The sequence below is a fragment of the Augochlora pura genome, chromosome 10 (assembly GCF_028453695.1).
Source record: "Augochlora pura isolate Apur16 chromosome 10, APUR_v2.2.1, whole genome shotgun sequence".
NCBI lineage: Eukaryota > Metazoa > Arthropoda > Insecta > Hymenoptera > Halictidae > Augochlora > Augochlora pura.
The window spans coordinates 34879637-34901045 of NC_135781.1; the positions used below are offsets into that span (position 1 = coordinate 34879637).

Genomic DNA, 21409 nt, shown 5'->3' on the forward strand with positions numbered 1-21409 from the left:
AGTTATACATTTCTTTCAGGTGATCCAAAAGTCATAAATATATACGATCTGTGTAACTCCACCTTGTATCTTGATCATCTATGGTACGTAATCAGTTTGAAAAAAAAGCAATCGTTTGTAATTTTTCCGTATTAATAAGTTTTATAGAATTTATTTGATTCAGTTTTAACAATCCTTGTTGCCGATATTTATTTTGAAAATCTTCGTTCCGTAGATGAAATTGGGTTTATTCAAATTGACGCTTCAAAACCCGCCATATTATAAGATTGTCATTTAGTGGTATATATCTACCGTGTACCTACATCAGATCCAATCACATCCATGCTATGTACCGATAATTATTTTAGAACGCAATTCAAATAAACTCCATTTAAATTCAAAATTCAAATCATATCCTTTTACAACTCGAATATTTTGTTTTCATTAAATATTTGCTAATAGCAAATATTCCGATACGATTTAACAATATAAAACAATTCAAAGGGAAAATTGTAAAAATCGTTTAATTAGAATGAATATGGTTAATATACACGAGTTCTATAATTTTGCATGACATGAAATTTTCAAGATTTAGTAATATATAAAATAAGTTCACGAAAATATAAAATGATACAAATAACAAGAAGAGTTTTCGTTTATGCATGTGTTACTTGTATGTATAATACTACATAGATACTAAATAATAATACTTGACACATGACAACTTCATCGAAAGTACGAAACGTTACTATAGTGGCATTTTTTATTTTATTAGTAAGTATTATTAAACTCTTTACATATTTTTGTCGTTATAATGAATAACTGGTAGAACTTTTTAACTTACACATCCACTCATTCAAACATGCGTGACAGACCATTCCGTAACTATGTACTCAGTACTCACAACTATGTCACATGATACTCGACAACTTATAAGATTAATGCCATCACTTAGCAGCTTATAAAATCTATTTCTTAACATTTCTCCGTAGTTAAATAAAATCCTAGGGAGAGCGAAAGACCATTATGTCGTTAAATCCCGATTGAATGAAACTATATTTATGTATTGCAATCATAAACATAGACGTTAAAGTATCTCTATTTTACTGTGCATTAATTAGAAAGCAACTTGCAGTGTTCACATATTTTATTACATAATTTAAAATCAAATCAGACGTTGTCTATTTGTATTAACATTAGAGTCCCAAATGCAAATTTCTTTTCTCCTACGTAAAATACAGTACACGATATTATTCACAACTCGTATAAGTGTACTTTAGGTTTCGCGCGTCGTTCGCCAATTATTTTTCTTAATTTGATACACTAATTCAAAAAACAAATTCACTTCCCCTGTTTGCTTCTTTCAGAAAATACACTCCGGTCAGTGAATATTCGGATATACAACTATAAAAGAAAAAAAAAAAAAGAGAGAGAGAGAGAGAGAGAGGAAAACACGTATCGTATTTGTTTTTTTCAGGGACCATAACAGTTACAACTAAGATAAAATAATAAATTCATAATAGTTACTAATCATCAATTGATATATTTCATTACCGATATCCATTATCGATGAGCAACATTTTTTAAGATCATTTATATATTTACCATATTTTAATTTATGATTCAATTTATAATCACGAATAGGAAAACTTTTGTTTCAAATTATTAACAACAAATATCCAATTTGAACAAAAGTTATCGAATACTTTGATAACGATAAGCAACGAAAGTAACTAAATAAATGTCCCTCATTGGTAACTATAAAAAGCGACTGAAATAGAATTCATCTCACGAGTAACGATATCGGCAATGATGAAATTTTGTCTTTACGTTTTGTTGTTAATATTAATAATACATCATAACGATAAACAAGTCTCTGTTGGTGATTTTTCTCACAAAAGTTTTTGGTCCCTGTATTTTTTCTTTTTTTCTGTGTCTTAGCTGTACTTAGTTACGTCCAAAATTACTTATACCGTAAAAACCTCTTGCTAAATTTAGGACTTTCTTATAACAAACGAACAGCTTATAAAAACATTTAGTGGCAGATTTATTTTAGATACGATTATTACTTCGATATCTTACGAATCTTTTAAGCACTTTCCATATTACATGTACTCTTATCACATACAACTATGTATGACTAAATACATTTTGTAACTTATTATATCTATCCATACAAATAATATTTTTTCCTCTTTCTCTTGTTTAGTGGTAAAAGTTTTACAAAGTGTATGTGTATGTGTGTCTTTTTGAGTACCACGAATCCTGTGAAAAAATTACCGTCAAATCCCCCCCCCCCCCCCCTGCAATAACGGTTGCAAATAAATACAGTCTACCGATGCAGAGAACAACGAAATTAAAAGTGACATTCTTTTTTCTTCGATTACTTCTTTCGGTTTTCTTCTGTCTTGCAGTCATAGCGGCCTAGCTTGAGACCCGAGTCGCATAGTATCAAATGTAATGGCTTCAAGGTTCCAAGCATAGCTACACTCATTGATTCATTTCTCTTTTTTTTCTTGTATGATACAAATCGTTGATGTTCTCATAAAAATGCATGTAACGGTACGCACATCTGTTACGTTCTTGTGGCGACATTGATTTTTATTCTCACCATTCATATCTTGAGGAAAAAAAACAGTGCGACACAAGCGGTATTACTTTTTCCTTTTCTTGCAGGTGATGATCCCTACCCACCAGCAATGAACTTTGTTGTACAATAGAAGCAAGTTTCAATGTCCGCGAATAGTGGAAAACAATTGTTTAATTCACATCTAACGTTTTACATCCTCTTCTGCATTGATGATGTAACACAATTACTCAAAGAGAGTTTTTCAGTTTCCATTTTGTTTTGCTTTAATACAATTTATTTAGTTATGACTACCTTCACAGCTTGTTTTTTATTTTATAGACCATGTACCGATGTTAGACACGCATTAAGTCAAGATTTTTTGTGATTTGTATGTCGAAGCACCTGTAGGTTTTATTCTGTCGGAGGCAAGCTCGAACGGTCGTAAAATCTGCTTTTCTTTGAATGATGGGTTCCAAAGAGTACTTAAAAAATTCAAGAACTTTTTTATAAGAAATTGTACGGCTAAAGAAAGATCTAAAAAAATATCTACAAAAAAATAAAAGAAAAAGAATAAAAACTGTCAACAGAAAATCGCAACTGAAATTAATTTTAAAATGTTTGAACCTCGAATAACGTTGAACTTTGTCTAATATAACACTATACTGCACATTGTAGAAAGGATACAATACTTATGGAAAATATCTTTCTTTCTGTTTTGTTTTATCTATATTGAGTCAAATGCTTCACAACTGCATTTAGAAAACTGGCAGAAAATATACATCTACTTATGAGAACCTGATTTGCGTATCAAAATGAACTAAATCAGCGTTTCGTGAAGAAAAGAAATCGGAATTTTGTATCACTTGTTTGTAAGAAATACTAAGGTAGCTATTTCCTCCTTTATAAAGTAAAATGTGCAAAATATTTGTCTTTATATATGCGAATGATTTTAATTGTAAGAATATTTTAAAGGGAGCCAGATTTTTTTCAGAATATTTGTCCTCTTGTTCAAATAAATTGTACTTGTTAAATATAACAAAATATATACTATTTTACCCTGAATATATTTCATGATAAACCTACGAGTACATAGGAATTATTAGAAAAAGTGAAACCTAAACAAATGCGATGTGTGAAGTTCCGTTTAATTTACAAAATTCCTCCATATGACTTGCAATGTATCATATATATACATATATATATATATATAAATATATATATGTATATATTTCTATATATCTATATATAGTAATAATAATAGCATTACCATACAACTTTATGCAGATAAAAACTCACATATACGTATAACATCCTCTAAATTGGTTGAAACAATACTATTTTATGCATGTATAATATGTTTAAGATATCCCAATTTAAATTCAATGTATCTTAGAAAGCAGCATCTACGTACTATCAAATTTAATTCTGTTGCAATACGATTATCGATTAATAATAATTACAACTGAACGAGATTTATAATATAATACATGTAACTGTTTTTAAACGATCGTGAATCACATAGGCGTAACTTATGTATAAAAATATGCAACAGAATTTTCTTTCTATGAATAACAAACATACTGATCACGTGTCGTCATTGTTCCATCGTTATCAAACGCTTACAGTGCGCATTCATTCGTACATTTTCTCGAATTCGTAGTAAATTTTTATTAAATATCGGTATTTAAAAATCGTGTTTCTTCTTTTACTTGTATTACATTAAATAGTATTGTTCAGCACACACTCACTTGTTACCCACAACAGAAGTTTTAATTCTATTAAAATCGCATAACAGACAAACAATTACCAAGTTTCGGGCTTACCTCCTTAACAAGAATGTTATATTGTAATCTTGGCTTTAAAAAGTATATAATGACGTATATCCATTTTGATGGTAGTCGTGGTACATGTGGGGGAAATTGCAGATCAAAAGATAAGGTAGTCTCTGTAACAGAATGTTTCTCATTGAGATGTGCAGGAAAGAAGTAATGTAGACGACTGCTAATTCAGTCCTGCATTTCTTCTGGTATTTCGTGCGGATTAAGTAGTCCCGGAACGGCCATTTGTTGTCGTCTTTTCTCTTCCTGAGCCAATCGCAACGCATTTTCCCGCTCTTCCAAATAGAGATCAGAATCATCCTCACCGGTATACTCCTGAGAAAACAAATGCGAATATGAGATGTTCTCTTCAATGCCAGCGAGGAATAGTAAACATCATTGTAAACGCTTACTCTAATTTGAACGAGGAAATCTCTGAGATGCTCCTTGAATGCTGGGATATTCTGGTTAAGATTAAATAAACCTTGTACAGTGATTTTAATCTGATTATCAGTCAAATGTGGAAATGCTGCTTTAAGCAGCCTTGCAACAAATTCTTGAACGTATAATACATTGTCTGGTATAGGTCCCAATGGCACCTGAATTCGTCCAAGTTCAACCAATGAGAACATGTATGCCAGAATGGTGGCATGCATAGTAAGGCCTAGACATTTCCATAGTTTGATTAGTCACATGGAAGCAACAATATCACATTGATAAACTATTCCAAATGATAGCTGTCATACCTGCTATATGAGATGAATCTGTGACTACGCTGAATATGTGTTGAAGAATATCTGTGAAATATGTTCGATAAAAGTTCTGAGCTGCCGGCTCGCTCTCAACATTCTGTAGTAATTGATAAAGTATTTGCAACCCTGTATCTGCAACATTTCTCATCGTGTGTTTGAAAGCCCAAATTATAGAGTCGAGAACGAGTTTGAATTGCGCTGGCCGAATTACAAGAAATGCAGGGAAACAGTACATATTTACAGCCTATAACAGGAAAACAAAATTAAATAACAATACACATAAATTATAATTACAATACAAAAGACGATATCGAAGGATAGTCTCTCAGTACAAATACCTGTAGAAGTAAAAAGAAATTCGTTCTATGCTCTGGAAATTCTTCAAAATCTTTGTTAATCATTTCTAGAGTACACTCAAACACCGCATCAAATATTTTCGGTATTTCACACGTAATATAATCCTCTAATTTATTTACGATAATGGCCATTGCAGTCAACACCTCTGGTTCTCGAGCACAATGGACATTCGTCTTTTGATAATCCAACAACACAGCATCTAATAGCGGTGGTATAAAGTTCTCGGAAACCTGTAATTGTGAACAGAATATTGATTTAATATAGCAATAACACAATCGTAACGACTATACTTAAAAAATGAAAAACAAAAAAAAATGAAGCTTGCCATTTGTTCGTCGGTTGTTCTACTGATCCAATCTGAGATCAATTTTAATGTTTCCTTTTTCACTACTCTCATACTCTTAATTAAAGATTGTTCCATTACTACTTCACCATTCAAAGCTATTGCAGCACTTATATTTTCACTCATAACCTGGAACAAATTAACATGATGTATTTATCCTTTCACGGATAAATTATGTACACAATTAAGGATTCATCATTTATTAAGAATCCAAATTCACCTTATAAACGTTCAACATATCTAAATATATTCTTCCTAATTGTATCACGTACGGATGCCCGAGAGCTTTGCAAGCCCTAACATTTGTTTTTAAAATGCTACCAAGTTGTTTTACAGCTTCTTGGTCTTTTAACACATCTACATTCTGAAAAATACAATGTTTTTAACGAACAAACGAAATTCGTTACAACACACATTATTTCCTGTCTCTTACTTTAGATGCTTGACTTATGATATCATCCCAAACTTGATTTGGTAAAAGCATATACTTTTCTATCAATTGTTCTTGAACTACTGTATCCGTCTGTGCACTTATCATATAACCAACTGCTTCGTAGAAGGTATGTACCTAATTAAAGCAAGATTTAGCAAGAGCATTCTTACATCAATTAAATAGTAACTTTGTTTTCTTTTTGAATTCTCCGTCTTACCTGTTGTGTCTGAAGGTCGCAGATGATACTACTAACTGTAGAAAGAATTTCTTCAATAAACGGTACCGCTTCTCCTAATTGTATTGTCACAAAATGTCGCCTGCACTTCACTGCTATTTTTATAAATGTGTCACAGGCCATATCTTGCACACCATCATGTGTTTCTACAATCAATATTTAGCAGTAATGTGACAAACATATTTAAAAGCAATGCTATTGCTTTATGTAACTGCATTCTAATAAGAAAATGTTTTTACCATGCATAAATTCAAATAGTTTATTTACAACAGTCTTTAAAAACTTCCAGTGTGCTCTGAGAAATCTTGGATATTGCCCAACTACATACATAATATTGCTAGCGATGATAGCTTTATTATCTTTGCCTTTCTTTTGCTCACAAAGACCAAGAAGGTCCTTGATCACGGTTACTAAAAAGCGTTTCTCATCTTCTTCGTGCATAGCACCCGAAATACTACCTATTGCCCAACATAACTAACAGAAGAATCACAGAAATTGTTAGTTTAATTGAATTCTCGAAAAAACGAACTTATCGCGACATTATAAAGATTACTCACTGCATTGAGATTCTTCCAAGACCATTCTGTACCATTTACTTGATTCTGTAGCTTCTCTGTCATTATCTTATCTGTGTCCATGTGATCGAGATGGGTCAGATAGACGAGAGTTTCTCTCATATTTTTATATAAATTAATAGAATCAGTATCCTTCATAAACTCTCTGACAACTTCGCCGTTTTCATTCTCTACAACAAGAACTTCTTCCGGTTTGGCCATTCTGCTGATCATAATGTATCGTACTTTTGTTAAAACTGGACAATAGAATAGTCTTCTAGGCGGCATCGTTATCGGTTTAGTCATAAATACTGGTGTCGGAGCCACGAATCTATATAAATCGATCGCTAATGAACTCCAATATTCCAAACAGATTTTAAATATTTCGACCTCCTCGACTTCGGAAATCAACAACAGATAATGCAACGCTTTTAGCAGCATTTCGTTTAGCTGTTTCTTTTCTATAAATTGACCATGTTCCTTCAAACATGTACATAAAAATATAGCTAAATTTTGAATAAAATTCTGTTCCTGATCTTGACCAGCAGCATATGCATCGCGGATATTAGTTTCGAGGGGTAGTATTTGCTCCAGCTGTCTCATTACATTAACAAATAACATTACAAACACATCGTCGTATGTCGTTGCCGTGAGAGCAGCGATTTCGGTCAAGCATTTCAACGTGACGTTTCTGAATATTGGTACATTTAAGAACTACAACAAAAGAATAAACGTGATGAATGTGTCGAATATTAAAAATTACGGATATTAAGAGGAGATTAATAGACGATCCAATTACCTTGAATACTAAAGTGTTTATCAATTTTGTTTCAAAAATATATCCAAGGGGAATCCAATTTAAGAATTTTAAAAGAGTTTCTAATGTAACCAGTACTAGTGGAATATTTTGTGAGTTGTCCAAAACATATTGACAAAGTTGAAAAATCTGGGAGAATTCGCTACACATTGTGTCCTTTAAGTGTTTTGCTTTTGTTTGTGTCATTTGTCCACTAGAAAAGTCAAATACTTCTTCCGATAGTAACTTCAAAATTGTCATATTGTTTTGACAAAGACTTTCGTTTGTTTTGCTTGCCCCAACAATATCACCAATAAAGGATTCCCAATTTTTTGGCCATTCTCGTTTTAAAACCTACAAGCAAAGACAATATGCCCCATTAACATAAAAAACTAATAGTTGTCGTCACATTTTGAAAAGAAATTTACTCTTACTCACCTGAACTAAAATCATATTGAGTTTATTGAGGTATACTTTTTGCGTTTCCATTGTTTCTGGATCACTGCTCGTTTTTATAATAAGGCCTACAATATACTTTTTTATACCCTCGCACTGATTTCGTGGTAATACTTTCCATCGTGTCTTTATTACTTGTTCCAATATTTGTAAAGCATAATACTTTGTTTGTTGGTTCTGTATTAAAACAATTATATGCATGAATGAAAATGTTTTGCTATGAATTACTAGCAAAGAATGAATTAGAATAACCTAGATTACCTGTGAATATTCTAGAATAGTATCTACACGTGTCCATGCATTTGGATGTTCCTTAAGTGTGGTTAATACTTCCTGTGCAAGCTTCTGTTGCTCGCCTATTCCATTATACATACAACCTACTACATTATCAAGAAGCGTTATGTCAAGCTTCTGATTAAAATCTAAAAGCTTGGATGCTTGTTCTGCCAAAGTCGTCATTGTTAATTGTAAACAGTTCAATTTTCATACACTCTATCTGAAAACAATTAAGATCTATGTAATCAATTAAGATTAACTAGAAGAAATTATAGGATACACGGAAGCAACGATTGGACATAAACATTAGAAAGTACCATATTTAAAATGGTACAAAGCTGTTTCCAAAATAGAAACAAACTGAGTAAATAACAATCTTGTAAAAATTCGATCAAACTAGTGTTCTTATTGTTACATTCAACAAGACAGCCAACAGCATAAAAACGTACTGTGAACACTGATCTGTTACAAGTTGCTTCGTTACGTTTAACAAACATTTGTATCAAATCAGTACCAATTTTACAGAGAAACGGGGCACACAATAGAAATTCAGAAAAGGTAAGAGAGTCAACTAATAATTGTTTTGCTTCTATAGATGAATCATTTTTTGTCTCGGTCTCAGATTGGGGTTCAAGATTTCGGAAAAAAATCGGGCACTGTGTAAAGAACGAGACCAAACAGAAGCAATAATAAGCAAGGAAATCGTAGTTAACATATACGCGAGGGAGGTCACCGCACTGCGACCGTTCGACCTAACCTACATTTGACAATTGCAAACAAGGTTATGTACAGAATTATTGTATGCGATGTTAGTAAATCGAGTGCGAATAGGTGTTTCACGTGGTACGTTTAATCGTGTGGAAAAGAACGACGGCGGCCACGTAAAAGTATCGTTAAGCGGATCATCGGGATTCGTTGGTTTTTGTTGTCCGGGTGCACTTTACTCATTGCGTCGTTATCGGATGCATAAAAGTGTCGCGAACGACATTTCAACGTACCGCAACGACTCCCGCACGTGGATTCTCAATTCTTAAGTAAAAAAAACACACGTCTCGCACCAGCAATCACAATCTCTCGCAATAAATCACAAGCAGAAAAAGGCCAAACACACAACAACCGCTGATTCCCGCGCGCGACCAATTTCGTTCCTCGTTTCACACACTCTCGCTGTTCCTCACCGTCTCGTTCTTTCTCTTTCTCTCTCTCTCTCTCTCTCCCTTGCTTCCTTTCTCTCTCTCTCTCTCGCTCTCTCTCGCACGTTCTCTCGCTCGCCTCTCCTGTCCCTGCTTCGTTTCTCCGACGATCGTCAGCGAGTGTTTCGTACGCATTAGTACGCGTAAATTTACGATACCCACCGAGGCCTTTCTTCGTCGAAACCCTCTTTTTTAAGTCTCATGCGTTGTTTCTCGTCGTTTTGACCGCGACTATCAATGAGAAACGTGAAAACTGATCACGTTACGCGCTCCTCAAACCCAACCTAAAGATTTTCGAAAATAATAACAAAATGGCTGAACACGTTACGCGGACCATTGCGGAGAAACGAGCCGCCTGATTGGTTCTAACGATCAACTTCGACCAATCAGAAAAATTCTAGCGAGTGTTACTAAAACGTCGCGAATTACGTCACGTGATGTCATGCAACACGTGTTCTCCATTTTGACTCGAAATCCGCTTAAACGTTTCGGTACAAATAAACAATTTCTATACGCGTTACTGATTCATAATGCGATGTTATCTCCTCATATAATCATTCGCCTCGTTTCTATTTTCTTGTTCTTTGGTTGCGGTATCGTCGATATGCCGAGAACTGTGATAATATTCGCAGACGTTTATTTCGTCCCGATTAGCCAATTCTGAGACGAAGAATCTCTGCAATATACTATCCTGTTTGCAAACATGCGATATTTTTGAATCTATTAGCTGTTCATCGAACATAAGTACATGCATACAACATATTAGTGATCAGATCAGCTTTGTCAACCATTGTTCACGAAAACGACATACTATTTACGAGGTATTTACAACCTCGAACAGGTAGGACATTGAAAGCTGTGTTGTAGTAGTAGGAGGATTATTATTTATGTAATTGGTTAGACATGTCCTGTCAGATCAAGGGAATAGCTAATTTAATCAATACAAGTAACATTAAGGAAGTACTTTTTGGAGATTCTTCCAGAAAATGTAAGTTCCCAGACTATTCGATCTGTCATTTTCTAAGAACGATAAACGATAATATTACAATTTTCTAGTTGACGTTTTGCAAAATGAGTTGCCTCTGCAAGATTGTTTTATATCGTTGTCGTCGACAGGAGATGTTCTTGCCATGGCATATAATACAAAGATGATTATATTAATTTGTATGTATTGATTTACATATTTCGTGTGTACAATTTATCCGAAAACCATGTAATTCAATGTACATTTTACTTTCATATCAGCAAGATGGGATTCTTTAGAGCCTGATGAGACGAAAAACAAATTCCATATGATATGGTACGGAGAAATAGCAAAGGAACCAAAGTAAGTTTTTGTTACGATACCTATCAAGTTTGCTGTCTTTTTAACCATACGAATTCGTTTGAAAATATGTCCATATATTGAAAGTGCTTTTCAGCGAATGGGTAACATCTGTGATCTGTTTGCCATTATTATCTTTGGGTAAAGCCAGTGGTGGCTCTAATCCAGATTGGACGTGTATTATAGTTGGTCTCAATTCTGGTTTTATTAAGTTTTATACAGAGGTAAATTGCATTTAGCCTTCGAAGATATATTTCAACTATAATTTGGCATTATTAGAACAATTGAATTCTGTTTAGACAGGTGCGCTATTATTAGGAGAGCAACTGCATAATGAAGCAGTCATTGGATTAAAATGCCAGTCTTTTCGTTCACCAAAACACGTAGGTGATGCTGGTATAACCGAAGAAGTACATGTAATTTACAACAGTGTTTTATGCGTTTTGCAAGGCTTTCCTCTGTTTTCAACGCTAAGAGCATGCAGGAATCATTTAGCCAGAGGTACAATAGTAAAACCATGAAATATATTAAAACTGTATTTATCTTGTATATATGTGACAGTATTTTGTTGTTATAGTTAAAGCAAATTGCGATGATCTGCCTCCTATCACAAATTTATCGTACAAAAAGTGGGGATACAGAAACCAGGATATTGTAAACGACTCTGAAGTAATTGGCACTACATCCGTAAATAGTTTTGATCATCTAATGACTGCTTCGATATGCGGTGGATATAATGCATCTTACAGATCTAGTGCACCCCAACATAATCTAGTAATTGCAACTGGCAAAAGACCATTTGTTGGTTTCCATTATGCATTAGAAGGTGGTACTGCTCCAGTGTTGTCTGATGTTGCAATAGCAATGGCCAACAAATTAGCGAATGCTATTGGAACTGCTGTTCCGTGAGTGTTGCATAATGTATTAATGTTATGCATTTAGTGTCAGGAGATATATATCACCCGTAAGAGTGCTGCTAATGTTCCTTGCATAATTCACAACAGGCTTGGGTACTTTTTATTTGTTTTTCTTTTTTTTTATTTTATATATGAAATAGGAAGTAATTAATTAATTTAAAGCAATTACTAATACCCAGGCCTGAATCGTAGTGTAGTAGTAACATTTTTGTCACACTCAGTCATGTCTTTGCATTTAATTCATGCAAAATTTGTTTTTCTTATGTCTCCTCTTTTAGTTGGCTTCCTCTCGGTTGGGGAAATTCGAAAAATTATGCTTCCTCCGAAGCATCTAAGACTAACACTCACGAGCCAATCGAGCCAATGACTTGTAGATTTGGTCTGAGCGATATTACACGCGAGGGTTATTCGGTGGTGTCTAGCCCGAATAAATTATTATCTGTAATATCAGATGCAATGGGTAGAGTAATATTGATAGACAATAGACATGGTATTGCGGTAAGAATGTGGAAGGGATATCGTGATGCTCAATGTGGATGGATTGAAGTGGAAGAAGAGAAACATCCTGGAAAGCATAAAGCATTTACTAAATTTAAGGAAACTTCGCATTTACGTACCGCGTTATTTTTAGTTATTTATGCTCCTAAGAAGGGCGTAATAGATATATGGAGTACTCAACAAGGTCCGAAAATTACGACGTTCACTGCTAGCAAGCATGGACGGTGAGTGGCGTAGTAAATATTTTCTTGTTGTCATCCGAGATGGAAAAAATGGAATATTTTTTGTACTTTTGTATAGATTACTTTATATCAATTATGGACTTCTTGGTACAAATGATAACGCGCATTTGCCGAAAAACAAACCCCAATATTCGTGTGTTTTTATGGATCCACTGGGTGGTTTAAAAGAAGTTACTGTTCCATTTCATTTCGCCCTTACCAGTCAAAATGGAAAGAGAGCTCGTGATATACATCTCTTGAGAAAGTTGAAGACATTCTTGCGCGAAGAAGAGTTTGATAATGAGAAATTAATATCAGTAATCGACAGTATATGTGCAGACTTGAAGACTAATGAAATCAAAGTACAAATGATAGAAATGCTGATGATGAATAAACACATTATACCGGACGCTTTGCTTGCGGTCACAGATTGCTTTATTCAAAAATTTGATGTACACGGTATATTGTTTGTTATTATTGTATTTCTGTCAAAGTTTAAGACTATGTTGGATATAGTTTGCTGATTTCAGACAAAGAAGAAATGGAACCAGCAGAGAAGACGCTGAATCTGTTAACAACGCAGTTGCAACAAGTGATTAAATTTTATAAACATATTCAATCACATTTTGATAGTTTAGAAGATCATAGTCTTACCAATAACGACGATATTAGCAGTGAAGAACTAGCGTCAATTTTATTAACTTCTGAAGTGGAAGTTCATAGAATTTATCAACTATCTGATATAATAAATAATCTTAAATGCTCAAGTCCTAGGAGGGAAACCAAAGTAAAGTTCAAAGAAAATGAAAGGATTTTCTTGAATTTCTTATCTTGCTTCGAGTTTGGACTTTCGGGATTGGTAAATGTTAAGAAGAACATAAAGCCAGAGAAGAAACTTCAAGTTTGTAAGCAACGTTCCATGTCACGACAAATGTGTGTGTTACATTCGTTGTTGTCACAATTAAATGTTCTCTTTGTCTTCTTTTTTAAAAATGTAATCTCTAGCACGGTTGATGTACGAAGGAAGTATTTATTCGAACGATAGTATTGAAGTATGGAAAGAAGCTGCAATGAGCAGTAACATCCAGCCTTTTGCCTTACTAGAATTTGCGTTAATCCACTGGTTGAATAGAAAGAGAGAAATGTATTTAGGACTGGAATTAAAACAATTTGTGCAGCTATTAAATGTTATTTGTTCGATGAACAGTAAGATTTATACCTACCGTTTAATGCCTCGATATAAATCCAAACCAGCTACTGTTATTGCAGCTTCTCTATTTACAGACGTTGAAGAAATATGTGGCGAAAACAATGAAGTATCCTTATGGTGGAAAAATGTCCGGACCATTCTCTCGGATTCCACGAACCCGTTCAATGCACTCACCGCTGCATTGGCATGTCGAGCAGTTGCTACGTCTTTGGAGAAATATAGGGAAAAGGGTGTTAGTAATATTGCAGACAATAGACATAACGAAATGAATGTTAATCAAAATAGGAACGATTCGACGGATATAGAGGAAGCAAAAGATCCTGTTTCTGGTGCAAAGTTGAACGACGATGTATATAATTTGACGAGCGAGTGGGAAAATGTTACTAAAGATAATTGTCAATTTACACTGTATATTGGAAATCTTGAGGACATTACAATTTTAGATGCAATTGTTAGGTAAGCAATACTGTCATCAATTGTCGACGAAAAAAAGTATTACCGATTGTAATGCGCTTCTACCGCGTTTCAGTCAAAAGCCACTTTCGGACGATACGACGCAATTTTTTGCTTTACCGTTCACTAAAGTTGATATCTCTTTGGGATCAGTTTTGTCAAGAGGAAAAGGTACGTATATAAAATTTTGTAAAACATTTAAAAAGTAGGGTGAGATGCATCTAACGACATTCTACTGTCGTCATTCAGGCTTCGTCTCAGAGATTGTCGCGAAATGGATCGTTTCAACGGGTATAGATCCAGCTCAATTACCAGATACTGAATCAGATCAGCAATTGTTAACAAACGACTCCTTAAAAGTTACAAGTTCGTTGGACGAACCATGTAACACGGATGTTTTGCAGCATGATTTAGAACAATCTTCATCACCCCCATTACCATGCAACGAGACTGACAGCGAAGCCAGAGATAATCCAACTGCTACTACAAGAATTTTAGGTGATTTTCCTCCGTGTTCCCTTAATGTACAAGTATTTTGTAGTATGTACAATTTGAAGTATTTTGTTTTTAAATCTGGTAAAATTTTGCAGAACGTATTGCACTGTTAAAGCGTCATTTCCCGTATAGTTTGACGAGTAGCGTTTTATTAGCTAATGTGTGCTGGGAGTTTGCTACGTCGTGGAATAAGGACATCTCTCAAATGAAGTCTCTTGAAAGTGCATTAGTCGTGTTACGGCAAATACCGATGAAACACATGAGGCATGGTAAGAAATTAAATAATTTTGTCACACAAAGAAGAATTCTCTAGATTTTTATAATCTAGTGGCTTCTTTGATTAGGTGTTTGCTGTCTGTTATGGTCCGTTCATATAAAGAAGCGAATGGAATCTGTTACGAAATTAATGAATAAGCTTGGAAGACTACCGAAAGAGAGACTGTGTATTCAGGAGGTTGGTTTGAACGATTCACAGATAGTTACGTTCTTAAAACATTCTCTTATGTTCTTGGAGATATTCATAGATGTAAGTTCATCGTTAATAGGAAGCTATAAATGTTTACGGGATGGCACGTGTCGGTACAAGATTTATTAAAATTCTTTAAACAATTCTGTTTTAGTCTGGTTATATTGAGGAAGAGAACAGCGCAGTGAAATCGGAGGAATTATGGGAAGGTTGCGCTTCCGGCCCACAGTCGTTTGCCGCGTTAGCGATTTCTCAAACGCCGGCATGGTACGATCTGGTAATTTTACATATACAATTAGCCAACGTTTTGTACATGATGGCACATTTTAATCTCAAAGTAGCAAAACCATTAAATAACTTGTTCGAACCTGTGGTGAGTGAAACGTTGCTGCAACTAGAAGCGATATGTTCGTTTTGGCTTTAATATCGAGCTACATTCGCAGGTGCAACTGTATTTCTTCCAAGCTCTAACGGACAAAGTGATGTTAACGTGGTACCGGGACGACAAGCGAGATAGTTTGAGGACACAATTTTTATGTCGAGTAATAGCTGCATCAATGGATCATATTCATCAAGAAACCGCGAATGGCAAGGCGGTGAGCTCGATGCAGGCCATCGAATGGATGAGCAGATGCCAGACCCTAGCTTCCATGTGGAAAATTAATAACGACGAGCTGAGGATACATCAAGTCTGTCAGTTATATGTGAATGGTTTCGATCAGCTGGCGGAGGATGTGAGTTTTCACGTTTCCATCGTTCTTACTTTTCTGTCTTGTGTAGTAAATCACTAATAAACGATATTTTTTTCCGGAAAGGTTGTCGCAGCTGTGAACGATATAGAAAAATTAGCAGTGAATCTACTACCGATCGTGGGAAGAAGGATGATGGCGTACCTTTCCAGAGCGCCCGACCTTCTGGAGGAAATTACCCGTTTAAATCCTGCGCTCACCTTGTACTTACAGAGTTTGGTATATATCGTCCGATAGAAAATTTATTTCGAATTATTTCCAAACATACATCCGCAAAGAAAACAATTAACAATTGATCGAACCGCGAATCCGATTGATTTTTTCAGGACGTACCGGAAGTAATTTGTACAAATTGCTCGAACGACGAGACCGTCGAGTTGATTCGACGAGTTTCAAGGTGCTTGCCTGAAACTCATCCCGAGTACCATCTCGTGCAACTGATGTTAGATGCGACATTCATCTACGAGGGCGCAACATGATGTACGACTTAATTTTATAGTTAGCCTGTAGTCAGGAGTCTGTTCAATAAAGTTCTCGCTTTCAACCAATTTTGAATCGATTATACATATTGTTACACGATCGATGTTACTTCTCCGTCAGACTCGTCGTACAGGATGAACCGCGTAGCACGATCATTTCGTCGATCAAAATATTTATTATACGATGTCGATCGGCCGTTACGCGGATCATCCATCTATTATGAGAATTAATATGTCCGTTTAACGCGTTTTATAACGTTTGCGTATACTAATATATTAACTTAGTTTCATCGTATACATGTGAGTATGCATCTAATTCCTAAGTTTGCAAACGATTAATTATATAGAAAACAGACTGGAACAGATTTTTTCTCTAGTATTTAAGACTTTGATGTTTTTTTAATTTTTGAGAAAAATATTTCTGATATTTGAAAGAATTCTCGTCCGGAAAGGGTCAATCTTAACCGTCTATGTTCGTTAACCGAAGGCACGCTACCAAGAACATCGGTTTCATGTAGAACAGAGCTTTTTTTGGGGGAGGGGGGGGGGGGGGGTATTACTTACACTGTCACAAAATATCTATCATTAAATCTGACGCGGGAGAAGCGTCGCTGTCTTGTTGGAAAGGTAGATTTTTTCCGGATTTTCGCGAAATGTTTCCGTCTCCGACATCCTCTTACGCGATAGGATATTTTTAAAGAATTGAAGCGGATCAACGTATGATCGATTCCCTGTTAAAACCGTATGGCGAATCCTTTGTACTGTTGCCTGCTCACACTTTCCCAGTTGGCGAAATCGCAGCGATCGATCTCACTGCCAGGACTTCCCACGTTTGTTAGCCATTGCGTCCTGGAACGAAGAATGTCGGTGTTTAGCCGTTTAGCCATACATAATCGGGAGTTGCTCGTTCGATTATAAAAGTTAATTTTATAAGTAGACTATCCAAGCCTGCCGTTAGGCTTTTTAACGGCCGCGTAGTATGTACGCGAAAGCAGCCCAATCATTTCCCCTATTAAGCAATAGTATCAAAGAATCGAGACGTCCTCGATTTATCTTTGACTCTCGAAAGATCTATCAAACCACCGCCAACAAATAATCCGTTCAACCGAAATACCACTTCGTGTACCGGTGCGCTCAAGACCGCCGTGTATTCTCGTAGGAAATCGCGAGAAAAATGATTTCGCGCCGAAGACGAAAGAGAAGCGCGCATCGATACCGCGGCGGCTCTCGTTGTCCGAATCGAGGCGGAGTAGGCACACTCTCTAACGCGGAACCCTGAATCTATGCGAAGCGAGGTCAGCGAGATGATTATCTGGGTCACTTTGTTCGAGCGTTGTTTCTCCGCCAATCGACGGTCATGCAAAAGTCATCCACTCGCCAAATATGTAACAATCGGTTGTGCGTGTGAGTTGCATGCGCGCCTTGTCTGCGACAGCGCACCGCTTCTCGCATGCACCGCACAATTATAATTAGCGGTTAATCAGACCGAGTTCAGATATTTTAAGCGGCTCTATCGAAGTAGGATCTTCAAAGTCGATCAGCTGTCCCGTGACAACAATACCGATCCGGACTGGTTCTTAGTCAATTTTATCTTGGTCAATTTTGCTCGGACCTTCCCCGAAATCGTTGCAAACTCTGTCGACGTTAAGCTTCCTAAACGTTTACGCGCGAGAACGGCGCGGCACGCTTCATTCGCGCAGAATTTCTTCGAAGAAGTGTCATGGCTACTAATACGAACGCAACGAATTCTTCGATTACACCGAGCGCGCAGAGCCAGCGACAGAGAAAAGGTATCGAAAGAAAAGAACCGACGATCGATAGATTAGAAATCCGTTGGGAAATTTTGAAAGACGGCCGAAGAGAATCGCGTCGATCATCTCGGAGCAGAAAACTTTGCAGACAAATAAATAAATATATACGGTGGTTTGTTTGATTTCTCTTTTGGGGGGAAGCCAGAAACCGACGTTTTGTCCTCGACCGAGCTATTTTCTTCAACATCAGGTTCACGAACGGCGGTGCAAATCCGACCGCGAAACCGACCTTTTGGACGTCGCGACGCTTTCTAATTTATCATTGACTTGTCCGCGTGTACGCGGTTCACCGCAGCCGTAAACACTGTTTACGACCGTCTCTGCTCTCGTCGGGTGTCCGGGATAATAAATTGTCTCTCTTGTTGCGATTATTCCTCTGATTATTACCAGAAGAGGTGCTCTATTTCGATTTCGAACGGAAAACGCGCGCGCTATTTGTTTCCGTAGAAAATCGCGTAGCTATCGGTCGAAAAATTGAATATCGGTGTTCGCGGTCGCGTCCGTGACGCGTACACGCGATTCGACGTCAACCCGCGAAGGAAAGAGAGAACGCGGTCCGTGCCATTATTTCATTAGAATCATTATTAAAGTCGGGCCCAACTAGCTAATGGCCGTTACTCGGCAATTTACGGCTAAGGTCAGGCGATTTTTAAAGGAGACCCGAGAATCCGTAGGCTCGAGCGAACAGTGGTGTGGCACGCGCGTGTCACGGATTCACGGATTCACGGATTCAGCAGCATCCTCCGCGGGTGTGACTCGTTCCCTGGAAATCCTCCCACGGAATGCGATTTCGAACCGCTCATCCATTAGATCCCTTAGCCCTTATAAATTCGAATGGAACGTCTCAGCAAAGTTCTGTCTGTTGGAGAAACGAGCGTGATCCTCTGGACGAAAATTACCGATCGAACGAAGCGACGATGCGATCGTGACTCTCGCAGGTTGGAGGTTGGAGGTTGGAGGAAATCCGAAAAGGTCAACGGAAACGCAAACTCTCTCGGATGGTACGCGCGAGTTTGCCTCCTCGTTATCTGTGCTTCTCTCGACGATCGCAGACAGATAAAATTTCAATAAAAACGGTGTTTCATTTTGTTTGCGGTTCGACGCCCGGCACATCTCGCGGACGCGGACCGTTATCCGCAACATCGATAACGCAACGAAACTCACATCTGATCGACGTACGCCCGTGGCCCCTGCATTTTCCCAAGGATCGTGCCGGTCTTGCTGTTCTTTACCCAGCCGCAGATTCCTAGCTGCAAGCATATATCCCTCACGTACTTTGGAAAGTAGACACCTGCGAAGAATTAGTCATTAGGGTTGGTTAAGGTTAATGGTAATGGAAAACGAAACGCCTCGTTTAAACGGCTTGCGACCAAACAACGTTCTACAGAATCAAGAAATAACAACCGACGAGTTCGCATTATCGTAAAATAATACGGGTAAACATTGTCGGACAGCTGCCGTTTCTTTCTTTAATAGTTTTCCACGACTTTGGCTAGTTAGTAGTTAGATAGAAGGGATCTATTCGATTGTTTCGCGTCCATTCGAAGAAACGTAGCAATTCTCTAGACAGTTGTCGAAAACTGACGCATTACAGGATTTTCTAAGAAAAATGATCTCCGAACGACGGCGGGCCTGAATTGCTCGTGGTTCGTTCTTAATTTGAATCGGCCGTAAACGTAACCGGAACGGCCCGGCAATTTTACGGTCACCGCTAGATTCTTTCGTCGAACGCGCAACGAGGCAATTTTCCTCGATGAAATAACCGAATCGTTACGATACGATACCATCGTATAATACAAGATTCTCAAGTTTGTTCTCTCGTAATCTCCCTGGCGTAACGTTTAAGCGCCGTAACAAACGAGATTTTGCACTTTGCCGTGACTTTCCCGGCAAGAAGCTGTCACCGGGAACGCATTCTCCTAACGAAACCGAACGTCCCTCGATCGGATCTGTCCGACGAAACGAAAAAATGAGAAGCTCCGTGGTTTGCCGTGCTTTCAAAGTCGTAGTTTGCGTAGAATCGCGGGTCGCTTCGCGCATAGCACGCGGTCCGATTGGCGCGCATCGCGCGTGCCGCGTGCCGTATCACGGTTTCGTTTCGAAAACCCTCTAGTAACTCACGTTACTACGAGCGTTATCGATCGCACGACAATTATCCAGAAAATATTTTGAAACGGGTAAAAAACTGCCCCCTTCGCGATCTCGACGATCTCATCGACCAGGACAGCGCGCTACCGTAACAAAGACGAAATGGTAGGTTTCGGTCGATGAACGAGATCCGAGGGCGGTTATGTCAGGTTAAACGCTAGAACGCGATTCACCGAAGCCGAGATTACGATCTTTCAGGAAGAGTTTGTCGTTGTCCGAGCCTTACCCTGCACCTTGCCAAACACCTCGAACTCGACGGAGACCAGTGGCTCGTTCCGGAGGGGATCGTCCGCAGCCATTTCGTCTGTAGCGAAGGGTACAAGTTCCGGGGGGGGGGGGGGCGTTCGTGCGCGCGCGCGATTCTAGGGTCACCCGAGAAACTTTGGTTCTTCGTGAACTGCCGAAAGTTCGAAACGTCGCGTATACGCGGTCAGCATAGAGAGACTGTTGGCCGCGGCTCCTCTTCTAGTACTCTGAACGCCTCGACTCGCGGCACTTCACCTTTCCCTGTGATGCGACCCGTCGCCGCGTCGCGACGCTGGCTCTCGGCATTGCACCACGACACGGTGGTGTCGGCGTCGGCGTCGGCGTCGGCGTCGGCGACGTCGATGCCATCGGCGACGACGCTTCAAATAGACGCCCCACACTCCCAGTAAGAAAATCCAATTGCGATCGATCGAGAATCGATCGTTCCTCCTCCGTCGGATCCAACACATTCCAACCCTTTCCACGGAATTCGAAATTCGCAGTTCGCTAGGATCACAAATGCTATGGGGGCGATCGAGCGTCGCTTCTTCTTTTAAAGATCCTCGAAGGACCGAATCTACCATAGAGAAAATATTCGCGAAGCTACGGTTGCGTTTGTCTCGATTCGAAGA

The 21409-nt window shown here is 37.7% G+C and overlaps 3 protein-coding genes across 7 annotated transcripts; 1 reads left to right on the plus strand and 2 right to left on the minus strand.

Annotated features, from left to right (window-relative positions):
* Positions 1-538: 538 nt before the first annotated feature.
* Positions 539-10093, minus strand: Emb (exportin-1 emb). Of its 3 annotated transcripts, none has more exons than XM_078193637.1 (14): positions 9923-10093; positions 8553-8787; positions 8274-8468; positions 7839-8189; positions 7043-7753; positions 6725-6959; positions 6468-6631; positions 6251-6385; positions 6038-6181; positions 5800-5946; positions 5456-5704; positions 5112-5361; positions 4779-5029; positions 539-4701 (listed from the first exon to the last, which is right to left on the minus strand). In XM_078193637.1, the coding sequence occupies exons 2-14, from the start codon at positions 8748-8750 to the stop codon at positions 4555-4557; spliced, it is 3177 nt and encodes a 1058-aa protein (XP_078049763.1). In that variant the 5' UTR covers positions 8751-8787; positions 9923-10093; the 3' UTR covers positions 539-4554. The 3 variants fall into 3 exon arrangements, with proteins under 3 accessions (XP_078049763.1, XP_078049764.1, XP_078049762.1); XM_078193638.1 differs by lacking the exon at positions 9923-10093 and adding an exon at positions 9566-9843 and having other exon boundaries at positions 8553-8783; XM_078193636.1 differs by lacking the exon at positions 9923-10093 and adding an exon at positions 9566-9841.
* Positions 10094-10117: 24 nt separating this feature from the next.
* Positions 10118-16641, plus strand: Rab3-gap (Rab3 GTPase activating protein). 3 transcript variants are annotated; one of them, XM_078193632.1, is made up of 19 exons: positions 10118-10748; positions 10817-10924; positions 11006-11087; positions 11182-11308; positions 11384-11585; positions 11662-11989; positions 12280-12723; positions 12800-13179; positions 13251-13625; positions 13726-13926; positions 14005-14386; positions 14460-14554; positions 14633-14881; positions 14974-15147; positions 15223-15404; positions 15499-15717; positions 15788-16078; positions 16160-16312; positions 16420-16641. In XM_078193632.1, the coding sequence occupies exons 1-19, from the start codon at positions 10664-10666 to the stop codon at positions 16570-16572; spliced, it is 4230 nt and encodes a 1409-aa protein (XP_078049758.1). In that variant the 5' UTR covers positions 10118-10663; the 3' UTR covers positions 16573-16641. The 3 variants fall into 3 exon arrangements, with proteins under 3 accessions (XP_078049758.1, XP_078049760.1, XP_078049761.1); XM_078193634.1 differs by lacking the exon at positions 10817-10924 and having other exon boundaries at positions 10119-10601; XM_078193635.1 differs by lacking the exons at positions 10118-10748; positions 10817-10924 and having other exon boundaries at positions 11172-11308.
* A 95-nt stretch (positions 16642-16736) lies between these two features.
* LOC144476548 (acylphosphatase-2) lies at positions 16737-21012 on the minus strand. Its single transcript, XM_078193639.1, has 3 exons — positions 20758-21012; positions 19548-19674; positions 16737-17421 (listed from the first exon to the last, which is right to left on the minus strand). The coding sequence occupies exons 1-3, from the start codon at positions 20828-20830 to the stop codon at positions 17307-17309; spliced, it is 315 nt and encodes a 104-aa protein (XP_078049765.1). The 5' UTR covers positions 20831-21012; the 3' UTR covers positions 16737-17306.
* Positions 21013-21409: the final 397 nt, after the last annotated feature.